General features: G+C 41.9%; 1 protein-coding gene across 7 annotated transcripts in view; it reads left to right on the forward strand.

Annotated features, from left to right (window-relative positions):
• MAP3K4 (mitogen-activated protein kinase kinase kinase 4) overlaps positions 1 to 27,283 on the forward strand; it is a 218,890-nt gene that overhangs the window by 144,162 nt on the left and 47,445 nt on the right. For 4 of the 7 annotated variants that reach the window (XM_040350607.1, XM_040350609.1, XM_040350605.1 and 1 more), the window contains 4 exons: positions 1,181 to 1,259; positions 9,692 to 9,770; positions 11,147 to 11,246; positions 15,567 to 15,674. In XM_040350607.1, coding sequence (XP_040206541.1) covers positions 1,181 to 1,259; positions 9,692 to 9,770; positions 11,147 to 11,246; positions 15,567 to 15,674 — 366 coding nt within the window. The remainder of the gene's footprint in view (positions 1 to 1,180; positions 1,260 to 9,691; positions 9,771 to 11,146; positions 11,247 to 15,566; positions 15,675 to 27,283) is intronic. The other 3 variants (XM_040350606.1, XM_040350611.1, XM_040350610.1) reach the window with 3 other exon arrangements.

Raw genomic sequence — 27,283 nt, forward strand, 5'->3', positions numbered from 1 at the left:
GTAGAGTGATTTTGCCAGTAATGGCTGTGCAGTGGGGCCTGTCGGCACAAGTCTGATCATTGAAGGACAGGCAGGCTGTGCTCCCAGCACAAACATAATACTGATTACACTGGGATGGATGGTGCTTTCATGTTTAGTGTGGTCAGTTTGAAATAGGAAAGCAGGGGAACTGTCAGGAACACCAGGGATTTCACACAAAGGAAGCAAGAAAAAAAAAATTGTATACTTTTTAACACAAGTACATGGTACAGCAGACATATCAGGACTATGAAATGTTGGTGTAACATATTATTTAACTGCAAACAAAGAACTATGGGCCAGATCCACAAAAGGGTTACGACGGCGTATCTGCTAATACGCCGTCGTATCCCTGTTTCTAGCTATGCGGCTGATTCATAGAATCAGTTACGCATAGATATCCCTAAGATTCGACATGTGTAATTGTTTTACACTGTCGGATCTTAGGATGCAGTACCGCGGCCGCCGCTGGGGGCATTTCTCGTCGTAAACCAGCGTCGGGTATGCAAATTAGCACTTACGGAGATCCACAAAGGTTTGTCCCTTCGTGAAGTCACCGTAAGTGTTAGTTTGCCGTCGCAAAGATAGGGCTGCTTTTACAAAGTGTAAAGTTAGTACACCATGTAAAAGTATACCCGTCTTTCCCGCGTCGCTGTAAAAAATGTTTTTAATTTTTTATTTTTCCTGCCGCAACTCTTTTTTACCCATCACGATTCACAAAACCTCGGCGCAACGTAACTTCGCGCAAAGCACGTCGGGAGCATGCGCAGTACGTCCGGCACGGGAGCGTGCCTAATTTAAATGGAACTCGCCCCATTTGAATTGGCCCGCCTTGCGCCGGACTGATTTAGGATACACCACCGCAAATTTCCAGGTAAGTGCTTTGTGGATCGGGCACTAACTTGGGCAATTTGCGGCGGTGTAACTTAAATCGGAAAAGTTACGTTGTGGATCTGGCCCTATGTACACAATTTTGTTATCAATGGGCAGAGGAAGTCAGCTGTTTGGGGGATTATTTTAACCACAGGCATGCACAGATTTAAAATGGAGACAGTCCTACAGGTCCAGCATTGAGTTGCGTATAGATGCATATAAATGTATCTTGTATAGTCATGTTGTCAGCAATGAATACGTTTATAGACATCCTTCTTCTTCCCTGCAGGTGGGCAACTCAAGGTTTTGACTATCTTCAAGCTATTGAGCCAGCATTCATTTCAGCCCTTCCAGAGGATGATTTTTTGGTATGGCTATACTTACAGCTACTTTACAGATAGAGAAATAATTAAAAAGTTTAATAGAATATTAATCCCCTCATGAAGCTTTAATAGCTCCTACAACAGAGCTGTCCAGCAGTTACTGATATGAAAGATGCACACATTTTCTCATCCCTAATGCTGTTCGTATAATGTAATTTGATTGATAGTTTTTTTTTTTATTGAAATTGTAAGCTGTTCACATATACAGGGTGAACTATATTTATGTCCAATTTTTTATTTTACTGTGGGAATTAAAGGAAATTGAGTGAGATATGGCATTTCAAATGCTATATGGAACAATCGTTTGTGTCATTTTAGTAGTTCTCGGGCAGAGATGGTGAAAGTCCCTTTGGCAATACCAGGGGGAATCGGGTATGTTGTATGGGTCAGTGAAGTGTGATAACTGTGGTGTTCAAATGGAGTGGGTGGAGTCCATGGGCATGGCTAGCCGACGCTTTCCCTGGACGAGTCATTGAGTTTCATGGGAATGTTGAGTGGCCACCAAGAAGTCCAAACTTAACACAGCTGGACTTTTTTCTTTGGGGTACATAAAAAAGAAAGTGTATGCCAGGAAGTCTCGGCATTTAACCAGTTTAGAAGAGGTATTTCAAGAGGAGTGTGGGAAAGGGCCAAGTAAAATGTTGCAAAGAACTGTGCCGAACATTCAGCACCACCTGGAGAAATGGATTGCTAATGCTGGTGCATATTTAGAATTTTAATGAAAGCAATGACTGGACCACCTTGTTGTAGCACTGGCATCCTCTAAGTTAATGTCATTGACCTTGTAATAAGCAAATACAAAGTTGAACATAATTATGGATCACCCTGTACATGAGTTTAAAGTGATTGCAAAGGGTTTCTTTTTTTTTTATTATAAAAATAACAAACCGGTTATACTTGCCTAAAACAGTGAAAAATAAAAAATGGTGTCAGCTCTTCGTGGTATACAGTGGGCATGTCCAAAGTCAGGCCCGCAGGCCACTTGCGGCCCTCTGGTAATTTGTGTGTGTGTGTGTATGTGTATATATATATATATATATAATATTTTGGTGGCCCCCAAAAGATGTATACTGTTTTTTAATCTGCACTGCCTCAGTGTTAACCGGTAGGGGGCAGGACCAGCACCGTCAGATTACATACAGGACAATCTCCTGTTTTACTCTGTGGCCTCTGTAATAGGAAGTCACATCTCCTGGGCTACCATTGGATGACTGTTCTGTCTATCATACAGTAGGAGGCGGGACATTGTATTAAAGAGGCCGCTGAGTAAACAGGAGATTCTCCTATATGTAATCTATTGGTGCTCATCCCGCCCCCTCCCTATCCCCTCTGAGGCTGCAGATGAGCATCAGTCAGGCTGCGTTCATGGCAATGGTGAGACCGCCTTCATGATCATAGTGAGGCTGCAGATGGGCATTGATAGGTGCCAATAAATACGGTGTATCCAAATAACACGCTCAAGCTCATCCTTAGTCCTGAGCGTCGCTCAGGGATTTGTTAGAGCCACAAAAAAAAAAAAAATATATATATATATATATATATATATATATATATATATATATATAAAATGTGTGTGTGTGTGTGTGTGTGTGTATATATATATATATATATATATATATATATATATATATATATATATATATATATATACACACACACACACACATACGTGTGTGTGTGTGTGTATATATATATATATGTATATATACAAATAACATGCCCAAGCTCATCTTCACCACTTAGCCACAAAGGCAAGAGAATTCTTGTTGGGCAGTGTATTAGTGCTTGGACGAACACGCTTGGATCTAATTTTAATGGTTCAAAGAATGTCAGGCAAAATGGTTGGCCCTCACGCATGTTCACTTCAGCAAATCTGGCCCTCTTTGATAATAGTTTGGACACTCCTGGTATACAACGATCACAGGTCAATTAATTTCAGTATAAATCACACAAATAGGAAACGTAAGGGCAATACAAAGACACTGAATTTCAAAAGAACCAACTTCCCTAAACTACGATTCTTGCTAGAAGATACTAAAGGGGATTAAAATCGTAGGAACAAAGTACACAGAGGAAAAATGGGTATGCTTTAAGAGCATCTTAAATAAGGGTATTAGCCAGTGCATCCCAATGGGAAATACATTTAAAAGGGCTAATAAAGGTCCTGGGTGGCTTACCTCCCAACATAAAAAAATGCATATAAAAGGAAAGGGATCATCACCAGCATTCCAAAGAATGCAACAAGAAATGTAAGGGTGCATGCAGGGCGGCTAAGATGGAACACACAAAAGGCACATAGCGGAGGACAGTAAAAAAAAGCCAAGAAATTATTTAAGTATATAAATAGTAAGAAAGGGAGGTCAGATCATAGTGGTTCCATAAAAGAATTATGAAGGGAATCTGGTTACTAAGGATGGAGAAATGGCAAAAGTATTGAATTTATTCCTCTCCTCAGTCTTCACGAGGGAAACGAGGGGCTTCAGTAACCAAAACTGCCATGTGTATCCTCATGACACATTACAGGAAGCACCCTCATGGCTAACATAGTATAGAATGAGAAATAGACTTGAAAAACTTAACATTAATAAGTCACTGGGACCAGATGGCTTGCACCCAAGGGTCCTTAAGGAACTCTCAAGTAATTGCCAGACCATTGTTCCTAATTTTTGCGAACAGTCTACTGACTGGAATGGTACCAGCAGATTGGAGAAAAGCCAGTGTATCTCCAATATTTAAAAAAAGAACCAAGATGCATCCCTGGGAATTACAGAACAATTAGCCTAACATCAATAGTATGCAAGCTCTTGGAGGGGATGATAAGGGATTATATACAAGATTTTATTAATGAAAACAGTATCCTTAGCAGTAATCAGCATGGATTCACAAAGAACCTATTGCCTTCTACGAGGAGGTGAGCTGTCATCTAGATAAAGAAAGGCCCGTAGAAGTGGTGTATCTGGATTTTGCAAAGGCATTTGATACAGTTCCCAATAAAGGTTTACTGTACAAACGAAGGTCTGTCGGCGTGAACCATAGGGTGAGTATATGGATTGAGAACTGGCTACAGGCGCGAGTTCAGAGGGTAGCGATAAATGGGGAGTACTTGGAATGGTCCGGTGTGGAAAGCGGGGTACCCCAGGGTTCTGTCCTGGAGCCAATCCTATTTAGTTTATTCATAAATGACTTGGAGGGTGGGATAAACTGCGCAATCTCAGTATTTTTAGACAATACCAAGCTAAGCAGGGCAATAACTTCTCCACAGGATGTGGAAACCTTGCAAGCAGATTTAAACAAATTAATGGGATGGGGAACTACATGGCAAATGAGGTTGAATGTAGAAATATTTAAAATAAATTCTATTCACTATAGGGGGAACCTCTGGGGAAATCTAGAATGGAAAAGGACCTGGGGGTCCTAGTAGATGACAGGCTCAACAATGGCATGCAATGCCAAGCTGCTGCAAGCAAACACAAACAGCCATTCACTAAGATTAGATGAGAAGCAGTTTAACCTTAAACTGCATAGTGGGTTCTTTACTGTAAGAGTGGCAACGATGTGGAATTCTCTTCCACAGGCAGTGGTTTCAGCAGGGAGCATCGGTAGTTTCAAAAAACTATTAGAGAGGCACCTGAACGACCACAACATACAGGGATATACAATGTGATACTGACATAAAATCACACACATAGGTTGGACTTGTCTTTTTTCAATCTCGCCTACTATGTATATTGCTTCTGGCAATTAGTGTAGGTGTATTAAACACTGAAATAGCAAAAAAAACTTGCAGTGCTAAGCACAATATCAAAAAAACTAAAAAAGATACCTGAAGTGTTAAGCCCCATACACACTATCAGTTTTCCTGCAGGTTTTTCTCTTCAGGTTTACCACAACCATGTAGTGCAAGGGCCTGCCTGATTGCATATGAATTAAAAAAAACTTTTAAGGTTTGACCTCATATTAGATGGTGTAGTGTGTATGGGGCTTTAGAGTGAGTCTAACACTGAAAATGTTCAAAATAATCAAACCTAGAATAGTTCTTATAAAGAAGTATCCAGTGATAAGATTCAAGTGATCTCCCTCCTCTAGTGCTTCAATCACCCAGTGCGACCTCCATCAATTTCAGAAAAACACACTCACCAGATATAGTTACTGTCTAATGAATCGAAAAGCAAAAATTGCTTATGGTAAGATCCAGGTCATCAGAGGTGTATGTGGTCATCATTAGCTCGTAATTATCCCCTCTATCCAAATCACTAAACCCTCTTTAGAATGTATCCAAGTGCATGGATCATGACCAGGAAGTTTTATTTCTCGTGGTAAAAACGGCTCAGCATATCCTATCCATAGTCATAAGTCACCAATGACAAAAAAAAAAAAAAAAAATCTCATGGTGCAGTAATTATTGGTAAACCAGCATAAAACCAAACCTATAAAACTATTGTGCCTATAGCACTTACACAAAAACCGCCAATCCAACCATGGATAATGGTGGCAGGACCTCAAATGCAAAACATTATGTGCGAAATGGCAAGCTTGCACTTACCTGAAGCGCCGCCAATCTGAAACAGAGTAACAGCCAGGACCTTAGGCTTTGTATAGTAATATACCTGTACAGCTGTTTCGTGGACGCAAGCATTATCAGGAGTATAAAAAGTTTTGCAGGCACAAAGGAGCAGTGATTTATATAGCTCAGGTAAGTAGACAATGCCCAGATGCATGGGAAATTCATTTCCGGGGTCAGTACAAGTTTAAAACATCACTTCCTGTACGACGCCATCTTGAAAAAGGGCAAAGACATGTATAAGACCTACTATATTAATGGCAGCCATAGATCTTAATGAAGATAAGAACACAAAACACAGGCCAAAATGTCATATTGGCTCTGTTAGACCCCTTTCAAACTGGGACAGTGTGGGCGTTAGCAGTAAAACGTAGCTAGTTTTAGGGGCACTTTACCATTGTTATAGCGGGGCTATTCGGCCACTAGTGGGGTGCTTTTAAGCCCTGCTAGCAGCCGAAGAAAGGGTTAATAGCGCCCGTGTTGCGGTGCCTGACATTAATCCTTTGTGTTCCTGAGAAAGCCCCATACTCGGGCGAAACATGTAGAACCATTAAGCACAGGTTTGACAAGAAGCCTTTTTTCTGCACTGAGTTGTGAACTGTATTTCTGTAATTTTAATAACTGTTTATATAATATTTGTACTAATAAATTATATATTTTTAGTGACCTATTTGACCATTCTATTGTATTGGGTGGTTTTGGTTAAAGCTTTTGTTATCCTAAGTAACAATATTTTGAATATTCCAATTTGCATCTTTAAAATCCCACACCCCGGTTCGGGGATTTTCTGGCTATAATTTATTAGGCAGTTCTGGGGGTCTTCTTAGGACTTCGGGGGTCTCTTCCGACTTCTCCGCTCTCTCCTCCTGCCCTCCGGTTCTTCTCCGGTGCCTTCTGCCGGGCTCCTACGCTATCTTCGCCAGCTCTTTTACTAGCGGTGGCCCGGTCTTCTCAGTCGTCTTCTTCCCCCCTCTCTTCTTCCGATGTTGACACAACGCTCTCTCCCGCTGTAATGCCGTGTGCGCAACGAACACAACGCTCTCTCCCGCTGTAATGCCGTGTGCGCAACGAATTATATAGGCATGGGGCGTGGTCACTGGGTGATGTCATCCTGTGACGTCACCACCTGGGGCATGATAGTACAGTGACGTCATAAGGGGCGGGGATCACAGATGACCTCACCCGGTGACCATGCCCCATGCCTATATAAGTCATTGCGCACATGGCATTACAACGGGAGAGAGCGTTGTGTCAACATCGGAAGAAGAGAAGAGGGAAGAAGATGATGGAGAAGACTGGGCCACTGCTAGTAAAAGAGCTGGCAGAAGATAGTGGAGGAGCCCGACAGAACGCACTGGAAAGCGGGAGAAGGGCATGCGACCTAGTATGGTTCAGGAGGCGGGGCACTCGCTCGTCCCCACCCCCTTTCCTGACCACCTGGACTGCATGCTCAGATAAGGGTTTAGTATTGATTTTGGGGGGGCCCCATGCCGTTTTTTTGGCGTAGGGGATTCCCCTTAAAATCCATGCCAGACCCAAGGGCCTAGTATGCTCTTGGAGGGGGAACCCATGTCGTTTTTTTTTGGCATGGAGTTCCCCCTCAAGATCAGCAGAGCACCAGTCGCATGCCAAAAGTTGGAGCATGCAAGACGGCGTTCGGATTTTGATCCGACTTCAATGATATTCTATGGGCTGAAGTAGGATCAAAGTCGGACCAACATAGTACAGGGAGCATTTTCAAAGTCCCCATGGGGAAACATTGATTTTCACACGTCATGCGACATGAGCTCCCAATGTCGGAGCGTTTTTCGCACCAGTGTGAACCCGGCCTTTAAGTGGTATTTAGACAACCCTAATTAAGACCATATTGATGATGTGCAAAGTGCTGTACCGTCCTTTTAAAGGGGACAGAATCTGCTGAAAGGCTATATGAACTAACATCAAAAATGGGTGTAGATAAAATATATTAAAGAATATGAGATGAAAAATCTTTAGGCTATAGCACACATGCTTTGACAATACAATAAAGTATTTACAATATTAACATTTTTTACATACGGATGGGTATAAAACAAAAATAGCTGAATAATACAAATATGACCTATTAACCTCACAAGAATAGCTGAAAGTGCAAATATATATGAAACTGAGAACTATAATGTACAGATGAGGGATAATCTAACTAGTATCCACAAAACAATTGATGTCCCACTCCGCGTTTAAACCAAAGGTGGAGAAAGATTGTAGGTTATTATTATTATTTATATAGTGCTGTCAATTTACGCAGCACTTTACATATACATTGTACAATCGCATCGGTCCCTACCTTCAAGGAGCTTACAATCTAAAGACCCCAACTCACATTTATAAACTATGGCCAATTTGGACATAAGCCAATTAACCTACCAGCATGTCTTTGGAGGATGGGAGGAAACCTGAGTATCCGGAGGAAACCCGCACAGGGAAAACATGTAAACTCCAGGCAGGTAGTGTCAAGGTTGGGATTCAAACCAGCAACCCTTTTTACTGCTAGGCGAGAGTGCCACCCACTACACCACAATACCAACCCATTTCATTTCCTACTTAGACACTTTATGGCAACCTCCCCAGTAGGGAGTTATTTTGCCATTGCCTGTAAGTTTCAAACACATTGGATCTCTATTATGGCATGTTCTAAAATGGGCTGAGAGACTATGTTATACTTACCTGCTCTGTGCAAGGGTTTTGCACAGAGCAGCCACAATCCTCTTAGAATACATTAAGGTGAAAAACCTTGAGACTTTACAATCACTTTAAGAGCTTATCAAGAATTATATTAAATATAGTTTGAAGTTTTGTCATGGTACAGATTTCAGCATGGATTGACCATTTGGATGGCAATGGTATAAACTGTGCACCTATGGCCCCGTACACACCATAGAATCCATCCGCAGATAAATCCCAGCAAATGGGTTTCAGCGGATAGATCCTATGGTGTGTACACGCCAGCGGATCTTTTTCCGCGGATATATCTCCCCTGGGATGGATTCCAGCAGATCGGATATTTGCTGACATGCAGAACATATCCATCTGCTGGAGTCCATCCCAACGGATGGATCCGCTGGTCTGTACAGACTCACCGAATCCATCCGTCCGAAGGGATCCCCCGCATGCGTCGTAATGATTTGATGCATGCGTGGAATTCCTTATATGACAGCGTCGCGCACGTCGCCGCGTCATAATCGCGGCGACAGCGCGACACGTCATCGCAAGAGGATTTCGGCGCGGATTTCAATGTGATGGTGTGTACACACCATCGCATGAAAATCCGCCGAAATCCACGAGAGGATTTATCCGTGGAAACGGTCCGCTAGACCGTATTCGCGGATAAATTCTATCGTGTGTATGGGGCCTAACTCTAGATGGGAGACTCTGTACCTTTTCACCAGCAGCATTTTTTTGCGGTCTGTGAATAACTTTTGAACTCCCTGAGAGAAATCTATATATTGATTACTGATTCATACACACACTAGTTTTAGTTTAGACAGGAGCCAATTAAACTACCAGCATGCCTTTTGAATGTGGGAGGAAACTGGTGTATCCAAAGGAAAGCACCATGAGTACAGGGAGAACATTCAAATGGCATGCAGAGAGTGTTCTGCCCAGGATTCAAGCTAAGGGCTTTAGTGCTGAAAGGCAGAAGCGATAACCATTAAACCATTGTGTTAATTACATACCTACATTAGTTTTTCTTTTATTTCTGACTTATGTTTAACTGTAATTCAAAACGTAATTTCCCTTGTTTCTAATTATTTTATTTGCAGGTAATTAATAATCTAATTTTCTTGCTTCTCTTATTGTGCTCTCTCTTCTTTAGAGCTTGCAAGCTCTCATGAATGAATGTATTGGCCATGTTATTGGAAAACCCCATAGTCCAGTTACAGGTTTGTACCTAGGTAAGAACAATGATTATTCTTTTTTTATTGTTAAATGCTTATAGTTCCTTTTTAGAATGTGTTTGTCAGATATACTTTGACATTACTGAAAAAAAGTCTATATATTAATCCACCAACTAGCACTGTGTGCAGATGATTCTGTGTGTTGTGTTTGCAAATTGAATTACCTTTCTTTTTTTTTAAATAAATGAGCTTGAATCAAAGTTATGTTTAAAAAGAGAAGTATGGACTACAAAAAAAAAAAAAAATATACTCACCTAGGTGGATGCAGCATCAATCCAATGCTGCATCTGTTCCCTGCTGGCTCTGCAGAGAACTGTGGCTGTCAGTCACAGGCTCTCTGCTCTGCCCCTCCAGTGCTCACTGGAGCTCTGGCCTGTGGAGAAGTCAGGTGGTGCTGGCTCAGCCTCTCAGCTGATCATTGAGAGGCTGAACCAGCTGTCTGTTCAGGCATCTGGGTGGATCTCAACCATATGGTTGGGATCTTTTGAGACCCTGGACCAGCTTGGCTGAAAACTGGTAACAGGAGTGCAGTCCTGTGACCTACATGCGACGTACAGCCAAAATAGTTTTGGCTATAATTCTCCATTTTAAAACCTGTAGGTGGTTGTTTTATTTCTGACTGTCTTTATCATGGAAACAATAACTTATCAATAGTTCATGCATTTAGTCCTGTCCTGATTGTGCTTTTTGAGAAGTGTAAATTCTGGCTTCCTGTTGCCTTAAAACTTGTAGTGTTGATCAATCTTTAAAAACGTACTGTTGCCATATGAGTATAGGACAGTATGCTCGTTGCCTTTGTTATAACACATGCTTGTTTTTGTTAAGGAAATGTAGAATGTTTTTTGTTGTCACTATACATGAATTTATTTCAATTTATTGTTGCTGTTTTGGCCATCTTCTTTCATGGTTGCAAAAACTGAGTAAAACAAGAACTTTTGTTGGAGGGGTGCCCTATTTTTGCAGCTGCACGGAAGAACAGCTCAGGCGTGTGTTTTAGAGGGATGAATAGAAGATGATTGTAGTCTGTGTGTTTCCATGGCAGTGATGCAAAAAAGGTTTAATTGGCAACAAGAGCTTCTTTCATCCTTGCCTTTAAAAACCATTTTTAATGTGTTCATCACAGCTGTACACTTGCCATAAAGATATTATAAACCGGCTTAGACATATTGGTATAAAGTTAATTTGTTGTCACACTGAATTTTTACATAAGCACTTGGTTACACTACATCTGTTGTGATTTGTTAATAGATGTACAAGTAGGAATAAACACAGCTAAAAACGACTACCCTGAAATACTATTGTGACATGTTTACATCATGTATGTGCTTTCTTTTCTTCCTTTTGTATTCTAACACCATATTTGTGCATATTAGTTACACATCGCAATAGTCCCAGACCAGTGAAGGTGCCTCGATGTCACAGTGACCCACCAAACCCTCACCTCAATACTCCAACTCCTACAGAAGGTTTCAGGTATTATTTTTAGGAATAAATGGAAAATTACTCTTGTCACAAAATGGAACTGAAATTATTGTTTTGTTCAAGAATAGTTGAATTACTCAGTATCGCAATTTATGAAGCAATTGGCTGACTTGTACAGTACAAGCAGTCCCCTAGTTACCAACACCTGACTTACAAATGACTCCTACTTACAAACTAACAAAGTGAGAGGAAAATTACCCCTAGGAAGGGAAATTCACTCCTGTAAGAGCCCTTTTATACTGGGGCAGTGGGGGCGTCGGCAGTATTTTTAACATCGCTTTACTGTCGTCTTCGCGGCGCTATTCGACCACTAGCGGCCGAAAAAGGATTAAAAGCAGCGATTCGGCGGTGCTGCCCATTAGGAGTGGTGTATTCACCGCTCCTACAGCGCCTCAAAGATGCAGCTAGCAGGACTTTTTATACAGTCTTGACAGTGAACTGCTCCAGTGTGAAAGCCCTCAGGCTTTCACACTGGAGTTAATGGAGCAGCTCTTTCAGGGTGTTTTGCAGGTGCTATTTTTAGCGTTGTATCGCCTGCAAAGCACCTCAGTGTGAAAGGGATCTAAGAGTTATTATGGGAAAAAGGGGTCGCCACTGAAGCTTTGTCACCATTCCTTGTTTCCACAACAACCCAACATTTTCAAAATCCAATTGTCACAGGGATAGAAAGTAAGGTGAAATCTTCTGAACAGTTACATAGAAAACAAAACAAATGTTACAGGGGTATTAACCTATCCCTATGCTACCTAAAATGCTTAAAGCGGGGTTCCAGTCATAAATATATATATATATATATATATATATATATCTCATTTTTTTTGGCCAGTTCAATTGAATTACACTACACATAAAATTAAATATAGTAAAAGATCCCCAAACGATTGCTAAAGCAATCTAACACTTGCCTTATTTTGCTGTAGCAGATTCTGTGGCCGTTGCCATTCTATGTGTGGGCATTTGAAGCCCAGTACATTTTTTTTCCTGTTTTCGTCGCGATCTTGCACCTGCGCAGTACAGCCGCGCTCATAGCACTGGTTTGTTTGTGCCATTGTCATGACAACGGGCGGCGGTGGAGGAACGTCCCGCCCCGTTATGACAACGCGATTTCTTGGCACAGAAGAGCACACAGTCTCCTGGGAAATGTTGACACACATTTCCTAGGAGTCTGTGCGGCTTAATTAGGAAAGAAGGACTGCGGTCCAAGAAGAAGGCAGATTAGAAATTCTGCCTAGCAACAGGCTATTGCTGGCAAGTAAAACATTTTTTTCACACATAACATTTTTATACTGATTAAAACGAACATATTGAAGCAAAGTGTGCATTTAGGGCAGAGCTCCGCTTTAAATATTGTGTTTTTGTCTGGAGCTACACTTAAAATGTTTTACTTTTTCCGGCTTGCATACAAATTCAACTTAAAAACAAGCCTATAGAACCTATCTTGTTTGTAACCTGGGAACTGCCTGTATACCTTTTTAAAACTGGGTAGTGTCATTATTGAGTTATAAATTAGTTTCATACTTTTCCATGGTTATTCTTTAGGCTGGGTTCACAATATTTGCAGAGCGGCTTGCAGCAGGAGGTCTCTGTTCACCGTTTCAGGTGGCGAATCGGGTCTGAATTTTTGCCTGAACTCAGACCTGAAATAGAGCCAAAAGATGCACAGGGCCCTTCTGCATTGCGCTCTGCAGCCACCCGGAGATGTGTTAACCGACACCAGAGCCGATCACAGTCTCCTGTCAGGAGGAAACCTGCATACAATTAGCATAAGTGTGAACCCAGCCTTGCAGGGGCTTTCCTGTTAGAAAATGTGTTACGTTTCTTTACCGTGGGAGCACTGTGCAGCTGCACATTCTCCCATTCCCAGTATTTCTGCTTGTAATCACAACTTTCCCCACAGCTTTGTTTTAATGTGGTGAAAATTCACATTGCAAAAAATACCCAATCATGTCAAAATTTTCATTTTTACTTGCACATGATTGGATGACAAAAGTCAGAAGAGTTTCACCTCATTCACTAAACTCTGGGGAAATTTTCCCTTGAAAAGTGAGCAACTATTTGCCTTTTTTATACCAGCCACACTGTCTTTCTTTGACTTCCACATTCCCTTCAAGTATTTTTTTTACCTAGATAGTTTAACATATTTTCAATTGCCTGTTCATGAGACTGTATTTTCAGTCTGTCTATGGGCAAAAAAAATGTATACCCATTTTTTTCTTCTTTTGCTATAGTATGTATTTTAGCCTGATGCACTATATAGAGTATTCTGGTATCCTGATTCACCTTAAATGTAGTTAAAAAAAAAATAAAAAAAAACGTAGACTAGAAAAGTTTATAGCTGAAGAAAAGTGTGGTGTCTGCATTTCACTACCACTGTTAAAGGAAAGATCGCACTTTGCTTATTATGTTGATCCTGTGGCTTCAATACTTTTTATGTCCCTGACTTGGATCAAATGTGTAAGCTGAGTGTTGTGAATAATGGGGCTGATTTACTAAAACAAGAGTGTAAAATCTGATGCAGCTCTGTATAGAAACCAACTGGCTTTTAGTTTTTTTTTTGTCAAAGTGTAACTGAACAAGCTGAATTTAGTAGCTGATTGGTTTCTGTGCACACCTAAACCAGATTTTGCACTCCCTCGTTTTAGTAAATCAATCACAAGGTGTTGCATTTTTTGTTTCAGGTCTGTGACTTTGCATCAAAACTAAAGACAGCTAGGTAGTTAGCAGTTGTATGTTGTTGAAAGAGGTCAGTAATGAAAGCCTCTGTATTTCTCTCTAGAGAAGTTTCCTTGAGCCTAGGTTCACACTGCTGCGAATTCAAAATCGCCGTAAAATGCACGATTTTACCGCGATTTCGCGGCCGCGATTTTGCCGCGATTTCGGCCGCAATTTAATGTAAATCGCGGCCCGAAATCACAAAAAGTAGTACAGGAACTACTTTTTGAAATCGCAGATGCGGCGTCGCACTGATTAGGACAGTGCCATTGCCGACAATTGCCGCCGATTTGAGATGCGATTTGACATGTCAAATCGCATCTCAAATCGTACCCAGTGTGAACCAGGGCTAAGTGTCGGTTCACACAGGGGCTGCTACAAATCATCTGACTCTTCTTTTATAGAAGTCAATGCAAGCTGCTCCCAAGTTGCCCCAAAGTAGTACAAGAACTTTTTTCTAAGTCAGAGCGACTTGAGTCGCTCCTATTAGAATGGATCCATTGTACTGAATGGAGCTGACAAGTCGCCTGACAGGTTGCCCCTGCGTGAATCGGCACTTAACGATATTTTTTTCTTCTTTTTTTTTTTTAATCTTTATTTTTAAAGTAGCCTTTCATGCTTTTCATGGGGCTTTTTGTTTTGAATAAATTCTCTTCATGTAATTTTTGTGTTCTGTGCAGCTCTGCTCTTATGCTCAGCTCAAGTTGAGACTGTAAAGGGATCGGAAAGGGCAATGCTTAAATCACTGAACATGTCGGATTACATTTTTAGCAGATAAAATGATCTGAATCAAAGAATTTCAGAGAATGGATACAGACCACCATTAGGGTTTGTTAGGTACAGTAGATAAATATCAGATTAAAGATAAGCCAGTTAGCATGTTATGCTCAAATTCTGTCTTTTCAGGTTTAATTGTTGTATACATTTAGATAGATAGGTCTGCAAGTTTTTTTTTTCTTTTATATCCTAAATAAGTGGAATATGTCTTCGCAGTTTGCAGTTTTTCTGTCTCTGAGAATGAATTTCAGGAAACGTATGAAGACGATAACATTTATGTTTAGGAACTAGGATTTTTCTTTTCTTCATAACATTGGATAAATAATTTGTAAGCACTTGATCTAGCCAACCTTTGGTTTGAAATGAACTGAGTTTTAAATTTATGCTTGCTCCTGGATTATAACCCCCATGAAAAGCATCATAAAAACTTTTGTTTTTGATATGTTTAAGCTGAAGATATATAAGGATAGACATGCTTCCAAAATGAATGAGGCAATCGGTTCATTCTAGGTACCAGGAAACACTTAGGAGACAAGTCGTATATGCTTTCCATACAAAAGTCTTTAGGATCATTAGAACTAGACTTTGCAGCGCACATAGAAATTTAACTCCTGAAAAATGCATATTCACTTTTAATAATTAGATATGTTAAAATTAAACTGTACTGAGCTTGCAAAGTGCCTATCAAACACTGTCTTTGCATCTAAACAAACGATTTATATATTGGAATCAAAGCTGATACATCCATCTTGTTAAAAATGTCAAGGGCTTTTTTTAGTCAATCACTAGAGATACTTCTTGATGTTTTTCTTCTTATCACAGCAATCGAAGTGATGTGAAGAACCAACCCAACACAGCTGCCGGTCGCCCAACTGCATTTAGTAGCGACTCGGTTCAACAAAAATCCTTCAGCATTGTAAATGATAACAGGTAGTGCCACCCTGTCAGGTCATCTGCTATTGCAATGTCTACAGGTGTTTTCTGCTGAGCGCTTACTGACTTTCCTTATTGGCTTTCTCATTCACCTTTGTCCGAAACCAGTGTTTCTAAAACTTGAGTGTTTCTTTTGTGTTTAATCAGCTATTAATGCTTTTTATTTTCATATGTTACTTTAGAACATTAATAGCCTATACATAATACGCTGTTTCTAGGTATGTTCTAATTGTAGTTTGGGTCGTTTTTAATATGCTGTAGGATTGAATATATTTATGTATGGGCAAAACTGAAACCTCAGATATTTCCCTACTAGAGCTCTTCACAAACACAAAATGAACAGTTTTTAAAAAACAGAGTTTGAGAAATATAAAAGACCTGCCATAGCTGACCTTGTTTCAAAATTCAAACTAGTAAAGTTAAAAGATCAGTGTTCTACCAAACCTGCCTGGATACTTCTTAAACAATGATTCGTTGCTGGATTTTTTTTTTATAAGTAGTGTTTATGTACATTTAGAATGCTGATTCATTGCTGATGATATAATATTAGAATGGGGCTAGGAATGACCTTGTGAAACTCAAGCTTTATTAAAAAAAAAATAATCCTCACTGTCATGTCAAATGCTTACGTTGTGAGGATTGTAGCAGCTAACTGGGTGTTCTGCCTTTCAGTTTAAGTCCTAATGTTTTAAAATAAAATATTTCCTTCATCTTGATTATTGTGACGTCATGCAGTGTAGTTTAAGACCACACCCTGTGCTACTAAAAACATGGCCTACTTATTTTCAGTGCACACCACCACAGTGCAGATTGCCTTGTCAATGTATTGGGAATGCATTGGACAAGGCTGCCCAGCACAGCTCTGCGCATATGGTATATATGAGCCCTTGGGCATGAAACTGCTAATAAGCCCATCAACTTTATTAGGAATACAATAACCCAAACAGATTTCTTGAAACAAAAGGCCTGTACACACAATAAGAAAATTGGAAGAACAATTTCATCTGAACCATCTGCAGATTTTCGGATTGTTGGTATGGTGCTTTTCGACAGCCGATTCTGTTTTGGCATACGTGAACACAACATCCAATTTTAGTTTAAAATTGTAAGCGGAAGACCGCATGCTCAGAAACAAAATAATACATACAGAACTGTTCAACACATTATGTCACTTCTGAAGTTGTATTCTGTCGTACAGGAATTTTCGTATGGTGAGTAACCTTCACTTATGACATGAGACTAGCATGCAACAAAAAACGGACGTTCGGTCGTCCGAAAATCTGATCGTGTTTACAAGGCTTTAGCCGCACACACTCTGCAGAGTTCTGACAGAAATGGAGAACCTTTTATTAGAAGAGTGTGTAGATTTTGGTAAATCCTATTCACAGTTTAAGCAGTTATTATAATACAGGATTCGTATAGCCCCAACAGTTTGTGCATCACTTTACAACATAAGGGCATATGGTACAGTTGCAATACAATTCAATACAGGAGGAATCAGATGGTCCTTCTCATTAGAGCTTACAATATAATAAACATTGTTTCCATGGTTAATGCTCAAGGAATTATAAGAATTATCAATTTAAATGAATGAGAGTATTAAATCAGATTTTTAGAAACATTTTGTTTAAAAAAAATACTAGCATTTTATGTATGTTTTACCTATTAAAGTAAGTTGCGTTTTCCTTTAGCCCTTCTATGTATGCTTTTATTTTTCTATGCCTTATTCTATTATGGCATGGTTTTCGAAGACCATCTGTACATGAGCGTCTTTGCTCCTGTAATATAATGAAAATGAACAGTGCAACATGATCCAAGTGTCATAAGACCATTTTCCACTCTCAGGGCTTAACAGTCCTCTACTTTATTCTTCTGACTTGGAGTGTCAATTACAGATCAGACCTTGGATGCAGGCACAGATGTCAAAGCTGCCTTGTTTTTGGAACACCAGGCAGACTTTTCATCTTTCCTCCTTGCAACCTGTATTCAGTGTGGCATGCATTTGTAAGGTTCAGCCTCAAGGACACTGGCCCTTACCTAGTAGAGCTGTGTGACATGCCTGTTAGTGCTGCACTGGCTAGTCGGCTAACATCTTATATTTCTACATCTTATATTTCTACATCTTATATTTCTACATCTGAGGTCTAATATTTTCATTGCAGCATCAGGAGGTCAGCAGGGTGCAAGGCAAGTCATGATTATAGTTCTAATTTAACAGCTGCTGTATCCAAACTCTTACCACAGGTGTGCACTTTTAACAACATCGTGCTTTGTATGGTGCAAGGAAGCAAATTTCTGATTAGCTTTCATGGATTAGTGCATACTAGACAGTTCTTTTCAGCATTATCAGTTAAACCCAGTAGTGTAAATAAAATCTAAAAGTTTAGTTTTCTTTGAAAAAGGGTAGCACATCTCTTATCCACACATCTAATAAAGCACAGAAGCATAATGTAAAATTTTTGATTCCTCCTCAGATTCCATTCTATATTAGGGATTTGTTGGGCTATGAAAGGAATAAGATAAAATGGTTCCTGGTTTGTCTATGGGATGTGGTCTGTGTCCCGTACTCTATCCCAAAAAAAAAAATGCCTTTAGGCCGGGTTCACACTGGTACGACAAACGCTCCGACATTGTGAAAATCAATGTTTCCCTATGGGAGCCATCTTAACTGGTCCGACACAAGTCCGTCCGACTTTGAAAATGCTCCCTGCACTACTTTGGTCCGACTTTGATCCTACTTCAGCCAATTGAATGTCATTGAAGTCGGATCAAAGTAGGATACTTGTCCTAACCATCCGACTTGTGACATCCGCCATGGTGATTACAGCAGCAGTAAAAGGAATTTATCTCACACTGGGATTGTTTTGATTGGTCAAAGAACAAGTCAGACTATGACAAAGTCGGATCAAAGTAGTATCCTGTTCATTCAAGTCAGAAGGATGTAGGACCGATGTAGGACTGATGTCGCAGAGCAAAGTAGGATGATATTTGTATGACTGCCGTGTCGTATCAGTGTGAACCCAGCCTAAGTTGTACTTTAAGGCAGATTCTACTTTGACCCAACAGAAAGACTACTGTAAGATTTAAAGTCATAGATGAGGATATACCCAGGTAGAGTGGTGTTGGGAGGTCTGCAATGCTTTAATCACCCCTACAGTTAAGTGTGTGCTTATGGCTATAGTAACTGAAAGATTATTTTGAATATTTAAGCCTAGAAAGAGTCTGACATACCTGGTGGGTATTTCATCAGGCATTGTGATGAATATTTAAATTAACTTAGACTGTGACATACCTGATGGTTATGCTATCAGGCATTATAAGGAAGCATTTAAAGGATAAGTTCACCATACCAGCTACAGCCATCCCCCCATATTGTGATGGTGAGCATCTTCTCTGAGAGCCCATTGTCACTCTTTCCCTGCCCGGCCACGTTATTCATTCACAGTTCTCTGTGAATAGGAAATTACAAGTCACAACAACTTTTGCGGCTGTCAGCTTGTAGTTCTCAATTAACTACCATGGCACTGTTGAGCACTGTGGTAGTTCATTTGTTCTTCCTGTTAGTGAGTATCTGCTTGCCTGTACAAAGTATGAGCAAACCGATACACTGACAGGTCTGCAGGAGTCCTGTAGGGTGCCAGCAATCTGCTGGATCGCTGGTGCAGTGCTTTACAGGCTCCCAATACATAAAATGGTAAATGCACATTTTTTTACCTGCAAAAAATGTGCATGCATTATTTTTTGGTAAAAAATGAACTTATCCTTTTAACCAATTGGCGACCGCCCACCGTAGATATACTGCTTCAGGGTGGCTGCGCTGTGGCAGATCAGGTACCTGATCTGACACTTCCCGGTCTGGGGTGTGCGCGTGCACCGCTGGCAATCCAGCAGGAGCCAATCAATGGGTCTGGCGGATGCAATGTCTGCTGGGATCTGCCGATCGTTCAGTAGAAAGGCAGTCTGCCTATGTAAACAAGGCAGATCACCATTCTGTGAACGGGGAAAGGGGGTGAACCTTCTGGAGCTGAAGTGGTTAAAATAGTGGCTGAACAGCACACTTTCTTTCTTTAGAAAGATCACATCTTCCAGCATATTCTTGTGAAAAATATAGAACCTGCATAGGCAAATCTTTTGCATTTATAGTTGGAATATAAACTGTGTAAATTTTGGGGATGTCCAGGATTCCTTGTGAGTCGGCAAAGTTGAATACATCTTCATAAAAGCCTATGTTTAGTAAGCAAATAGAGTTCATAACCAGGCTTGGCTATGTGCAACCTCTGTGGGTACCATTTTTGAATAGGGATGAGCTTCGTGTTCGAGTCAAACTCACGTTCGTTCGACCGTTCGTCGAAATACGAACGTTACGGGCCATTCGCGCAAAATTCGAGTGACGTGTCACGGCCCATAATTCACTGCGGCATCGCAGTGCATTGCTGGCCGATGATTGGCCAAGCGTGCACTATGACCCGCATGCTTGGCCAATCACAGCTTGCAAAAAACGAAGAGCCATAATTGGCCAAAGCCAGGGTTGCTTTGGCCAATTATGGCTCAGGTGGTTTAGTACACGCACCACACTATATAAGGCCACCTTTAAGTTGGCCTTGTGTAGTGTGTTGCGGTGGTTGAGAGTGGACAGAGAGAGAGAGAGAGTGTCATTTTTTGCATTTAGATAGGCAGGCTAGTCAGTTAGTTACAGTGTGTAGAGCAGTGTTTCTCAACTCCAGTCCTCAGGGCGCACCAACGGGTCATGTTTTCAGGATTTCCCTCAGATGAAACTGCTGTGGTAATAACTAAGGCAGTGAAACTGATAAAATCACCTGTGCAAAATAATGGAAAGCCTGAAAACATGACCTGTTGGTGCGCCTTGAGGACTGGAGTTGAGAAACGCTGGTGTAGAGGATATATATATATGCATCCCAGGTGTTGTGTGTATGTGTGTATATATACAGTACAGACCAAAAGTTTGGACACACCTTCTCATTCAAAGAGTTTTCTTTATTTTCATGACTGTGAAAATTGTAGATTCACACTGAACGCATCAAAACTATGAATTAACACATGTGGAATTATACATAACAAAAAGTGTGAAACAACTGAAAATATATTTCATATTCTAGGTTCTTCAATGTAGCCACCTTTTGCAACAGACACATCTCTAGAACTCTAGAACTGTTAAGAGGAGACTGTGTGAATCAGGCCTTCATGGCAACAAGCAGAAGAGACTTGTTTGGGCTAAAGAACACAAAAAATGGACATTAGACCAGTGGAAATCTGTGCTTTGGTCTGATGAGTTGGACCATCATTTATTTTTCAACTGGACAATGACCCCAAACACACCCTCCAGGCTGTGTAAGGGCTATTTGACCAAGAAGGAGAGTGATGGGGTGCTACCTCTTGAAGCTCATCAAGAGAATGCCAAGAGTGTGCAAAGCAGTAATCAAAGCAAAAGGTTGCTACTTTGAAGAACCTAGAATATGAAATATATTTTCAGTTGTTTCACACTTTTTTGTTATGTATAATTCCACATGTGTTAATTCATAGTTTTGAAGCCTTCAGTGTGAATCTACAATTTTCATGGTCATGAAAATAAAGAAAACTCTTTGAATGAGAAGGTGTGTCCAAACTTTTGGTCTGTACTGTATTTATACACTGTATTGAGTTTAGCTAGATCCCCTCTCCCTAATATACTGGCAGGCAGGTGATTGTGCTAGCTGCAGTATTCTCACGTGGTGTATTGTCTGTGTCCTCTGCACATTGTGCACCTAAAGCTATGTAAAGCTGGTGTTTCTCATATTTATTCCTAGAGGCGGGGATCTGCTCATATTAATACCACAGGCAGGGGATGATTCTGCAAGTACTTTCACGTGGTGTACTGACTGTGTCCTCTGCACAGTGTGCACCCAAAGCTACATGGTGTGTGTACTGTCTGTGTCCTCTGCACAGTGTGCACCTAAAGCTACATAAAGCTGGTGTTCTCATATTAATACCACAGGCAGGGATCAGCAGGTATTGTCAGTATTTGTGCAGCTACATCTCCCTGCAGGCCATTAGTATGTCTGGAAGGACAACAAAAAGACAGAGTCACGAGCCGATAAGAAGGCAAGCAGGCTCTGCGTCTAGTGACAACAGTGCTGGTCGTGGACACGGTGCATTCTCATCAGCACGTGGCCGTGGGACACGCTTGTTCTTTTTTTCGGCAGTTGGGTGTGTTGAGCCGCAACATGCCGAAGACTTGGTTGAGTGGATGACCAAGCCGTCCTCATCCTCTCTCACCCAGGCTCAGGGTACTTGTCTGGCAAAGCAGCTGCCAACGCGGCCTCTTCCCTCTGCTCAATGGCATAAGTCACTCCTTCCCTAGCCCCACCATGTCCTCCTGAGGAGTCCCCCGAACTGTTTGACCACAGTGTTGGGTTCATGCTGCAGGAGGATGCGCAGCGTTTTGAAGGCCCCGATGATGGTACACAGAGAGGGAGTGCCCAAGAAGGACAGCAATCTGGCAGTCATGTTCCCCCAGCTGCAGCATACTGCCAGGTTTTCTACAGTGATGAGGAGGGAGGGGATGATGAGGTCACTGACTCCACGTGGGTGCCTGATAGGAGGGAGGAGGAACATCTCCAATGAGGCAGGATGCCCTCCAGGGGCCAGCTTAAGGGCAGCACACTGACTGCATCACAACGCAGAGCTCTGCATGTGCTGGGCGCTGCTGTCTCTCATGCGTTAATCCAAAAGTTCTTTGGTGTGGGCCTTTTTTGAGACGAGTGCATCAGATCGCACCGCTGCTATTTGCAACATATGTCTCAAGCATATCTTGGGTGGCCAAAACATCACCCACTTGGGCACCACATGCTTGACCAGACATATGTCGACCTGCCATGCAGTTCGTTGGCAAGCGTACCTCAAAGACCCACACCAAAGAACAATAATAATAATAAATTAGGTGTGTCACAACCAAATACTTGCGGGCAATCTACTATCGGTACACCGTCAGATTGTACCAGGCAAATTTCCCTGCCCCAGCTGCTGCATCGCCGAAAGAAGTTCTCTCCCAGCCATCCACATGCCCAGCGGTTGAATGCTAGCTTGGCTAAATTGCTAGCACTTACACTGCTGCCTTTTTAGTTGGTAGATTTTGCTTCTTCCGTGAGTTTGTGGAATGTGCGGTACCTCAGTGGCAAGTTCCCAAACGCCACTTTTTCCCACGGAAGGCGATTCTGACTCTCTACCGGCATGTGGAAGGCAATGTCCATGCCTCGCTGGACAGGGCGTTCAGTGGTAAGGTTCATTTTACCACTGACTCATTGTCCAGCAGGCATGGACAGGGGCGTTGCCTATCTTTCATGGCGCATTGGGTGACTCTGCTGGCAGCTGGGAAGGATGCAGGACAAGTTACAGTAGTGTTGGAGGTTGTTCCGCCACCACGCCTCCAAAATGCTACTACTGGTTGTGACACACCTCTCTCCTCCACCCCCTCCTCTTCGTCTTCCTCTTTGGCCTCTTCCTGTGCTGATGTGTCCTCGGAACCAGCGGTGCTCCCTAGGCGTTCAAGGGGCTACGCAGGTATGCAGGCAAAGAGATTCTATGCGGTGCTTGAGCTGGTGTGCTTGGGGGACAGGAGCCACACTGGGCCAGAGGTTCTGTCGGCTCTGCAGGGGCAGGCTCAGAGGTGGTTGACGCCACGCCAGCTTAAGCCAGGAATGGTGGTTTACGCCCTGCGACAGGGACAACTGACCCATGTGCCCTGTTTTGCTCATGTCATTAACTTGGTGGTGCAGCGGTTCTTGGGCAGGTACCCAGGCTTACAGCATGTCCTGAAGCAGGCTAGGAAACTCTGTGTGCATTTCAGACTGTCATATAATGCCAGTGCTCGGCTGGCAGACCTCCAAAAGGAATACAACCTGCCCAAGAACGGTCTGTGACATGCCCACCAGGTGGAACTCTACGTTGGCCATGCTGCAGCCGGCTGCACACGCAGCAGAGGGCCATCAATGAGTATCTGTGCCAGTATGGCAGCAGGACAGGGTCAGGGGAGCTTGTTTTTTTTTCCCACGCCAGTGGGCCATGATCAGGGATGCATGCACTGTCCTGTCACCATTTAAAGGAGGCCACGAGGATGGTGACAGTGCATGCATCAGTGACACTGTCCCTCTTATCCACCTGTTGGAGCACACACTGCATGGAATAATGGACAGGGCCCTTGAGGCAGAACAGAGGGAGGAAGAAGAGGACTTCCTTACTTCTCAAGGCCCCCTTTATCCAGACAGTGTTCCTGCTTGCCCGCCTATCACAGAGGAAGAGGAGGAGGATTGTGTCAGCATGGAGGTGGAGCCTAGCACTCAGCATCAGCCTTCAAGAAGTCCCAAGAAACCCATGGACTTGTACGTGGCTGGGACGAGGTGGCTGCGTATCCTGTTGTCCTCAGTGACCCAGAGGACTCCGCACCGAATGCCTCAGCAAACCTACGCTGTATGGCCTCCCTGATCCTGCAAAGCCTGCCGAAGGATCCTCGTAATCGTGCTATCAAGGAGAGGGATCATTACTGCCTGGCAAACCTCCTTGATCCACGTTACAAGAGTAAGGTTGCGGACCTTATCTTGTCCACGCAGAGGGAGCAGAAGATGAAACGTCTTCGGGAGGTCTTGCAGAAAGGTCTGTGCAATGCGTTCCCAGAGACTGGGAGGTTACAAAATCCTGGTCCTGGACAACGTGTTGCTGTGGCTTCAGTCAGCCAGAGAAGGAGCGGTAGAGAAGGTGGCCGTCTGACTGATGCGTTCAGACAATTTTTTAGTCCGCAGCCCCAAGGTATGACCAGTTCCGGCAACCATCACCAGCGTCTGTTTTACATGGTGTGGGAATACCTAGGGGCAAGATCAGACTTGGACACCTTTCCCACCGAAAATCCTTTGGCTTACTGGGTCTTGAGGATGGATCACTGGCCAGAGCTTGCACAGTATGCAATTGAGCTACTGGCCTGTCCTGCATCCAGTGTTCTCTCAGGATGCACATTCAGTGCTGCTGGAGGCTTTGTAACCAATCACAGGGTGCGCCTCTCCACCGACTTGGTCGATTGACTCACCTTCATAAAAACGAATCAGGCTTGGATCACCACCTGATGCTGATGTAACTGAATTTTTTTTTTTAATGTCAGATCCCTTCAAGACTGCCTATGCTGATGCTGAGTGAATATCCTGTTATGCTGAGTGACTATCATTTTCCTCCTCAATGATCATGCTGATAGCTTGTAAGAACATTTTTGGTTCTGGGCACCGCCACCAGTGGCTAAGGCCCAATTTTTCTGCCCCTGTTTAACAGGGGCGTGTAATTACAATTTTGTATGCAATACTTTGCAGCAGGGCTTATTAATGCGCTCCAACTAGAGTATCTGTGAGGGGTTGCAGTGTTGTGGCACCAACACCAGTGCCTAAGGCCTAATTTTTCTGCCCCTGTTCAGGGGCATGTAATTACGATTCTTGATCTAATATTTCACAGCAGGGCCCATTCCTGCACCCACCAAGAGTAACTGTGAGGGCTTACAGTGTTCTGGCACCAGCACCACCACCACCAACAAAGGCCCAATTTTTCTGCCCCTGTTCAACAGAAGCATGTAATTACAATTCTTGATCTAATATTTCACAGCAGGGCCCATTCCTGCGCCCACCAAGAGTAACTGTGAGGACTTAGTGTGGCACCAGCACCAAAGGCCCGATTTTTCTACCACTGTTCAACAATGGCATGTAATTACAATTCTTGGTATAATGGTTCACAGCAGGGCGTTCCAGCGCCCACCAAGACTAACTGTGAGGGTTTACAGTGTTGTGGCAACACCTAGGGCCCAAATTTCTGCAGAGTATATACGGCAGGCCCCTACTTTCAAACATCCAACTTACAAACGACTCCTACTTGCAAACGGAAGGAGACAACAGGAACTGAGAGGAAATCTACCCCTAGGAAGGGAAATTCTCTTCTGTAAGAGGTGTCTCCTGTCCACTGATGCTTTATCACCAATCCTTGTTTCACTAAAAAAACAGAATTTTCAAAAAATCATTTGTCATTGGGACAGAAAATGAATTGCAATCTTCTGAACAGATTCGCACAGACAGCAAAACAAATGTTACAGGGGTGATAACCCTTCTCTATGTTTCCGCACTTTAAAAAAGTACCAGTTCAAAATTACAAACAGATTCTACTTAACAATGAACCTACAGTCCCTGTCTTGTTTGCACCGCCTGTATACTGCTGTTCAAAGTATATAGGGCCAAAGGGGCTGTTAATGACCTTAGGTGAGGGGGGGGGGGGAACCCATGCTATTTTTCTCAATGATTTTCATCCATATTGCAGGGACCAGACATTACATTAAAGCCACAAGCAGTTTTAAATGACTTTTTTCTTATAGTAATGTCATTTTGTGCATGGACAGTTCTAAACACGTGGCACTTCACAGGCACACTATAGACACCCAGCAGGTACGATATTTAAAGGAATTTAAAAAAAAATTCACTTTAAGCATCATTAAAATCACTGCTCCCAAAAAAACGACCTTTTTTTAAAACTTTTTTTTCCATTGATACATGTTCCCTGGGGCAAGACCCAGGTCCTCAAACCCGTTTTACGACAATAACGTGCATATTCGCCTTAAAAATTAGCACTTTTGAATTTGAACGTTCGAGTCCCATAGACTTCAATGGGGTTCTAAAGTTTGCGCGAACATTCCGTCTGTTCGAAGGTTCTGGTGCGAACCGAACGGGCGGGGTGTTCGGCTCATCCCTAATTTTGAAGTTACAGCAGCCAATTTTGAAACTTCAATTTAAGCCTGATTTATTAGAATTCGTTATAACCTAGTAGATGCACTTGCAAAACATTTGTCAAAACCTCCTCTTAAATTTCAGTTTGCAGCAGAAATAATCCAAACTGCTGCCTTTCATCTGATAACCAGAAATTACAGCTCAGATATCGGTAGTAAACCGTTTTTTTTATTTTTTTAGGCTGCATCAACTGGAAAGAGATTTGTTGAGTTGTCATTATAGATCTAGGGAAGGATAGAATCTTTTACCTATGGGTTTTCTGTTTATTGTGTCTTTCTAGTTAAGATATGCAAATCTTTATGGATACAGCAACAGTTGTCTCAGATGTTCTTCATCTAAGCAACATTGTAGCAGATCCCGTGTTTTGTCTTGTTCTGAACGATTAAACCTAAAAAGTAGCCGTAATATAATCCTTTTTAATGCAATAAACTCAAAAAAACCCTATTAGTTGTTTGTAATCCAGCATACATTTTATATTTAACTAGCAATTTTTCTTTTCATCTCCCCTTTTTTTTTTCGGAATTACATATGCACCTTTTAAAAATGTATTTGTCTCATCAGAAACATGAAATTTAGGTACCTGTCCAGGAAGGTGGAATTCTTTTTTTTTTAAATGTATTAACGCTATTTTGACAACTTCATTTTGAGCTTTTAACAAAAAATGAAGTATTCTAAAACTAAAATCGGTGTTTTTTTTTGTTTTTTTAGCATAAGCTTTTTCCCCCTAATTTTTAGTTTTTTTTTCTGCATCTCCCTAAACTTCATCCTCCTTTTTCTTTTTCTTTTTTTGATACTGAAAGTCAATTT

The sequence above is a fragment of the Rana temporaria genome, chromosome 4 (assembly GCF_905171775.1).
Source record: "Rana temporaria chromosome 4, aRanTem1.1, whole genome shotgun sequence".
NCBI lineage: Eukaryota > Metazoa > Chordata > Amphibia > Anura > Ranidae > Rana > Rana temporaria.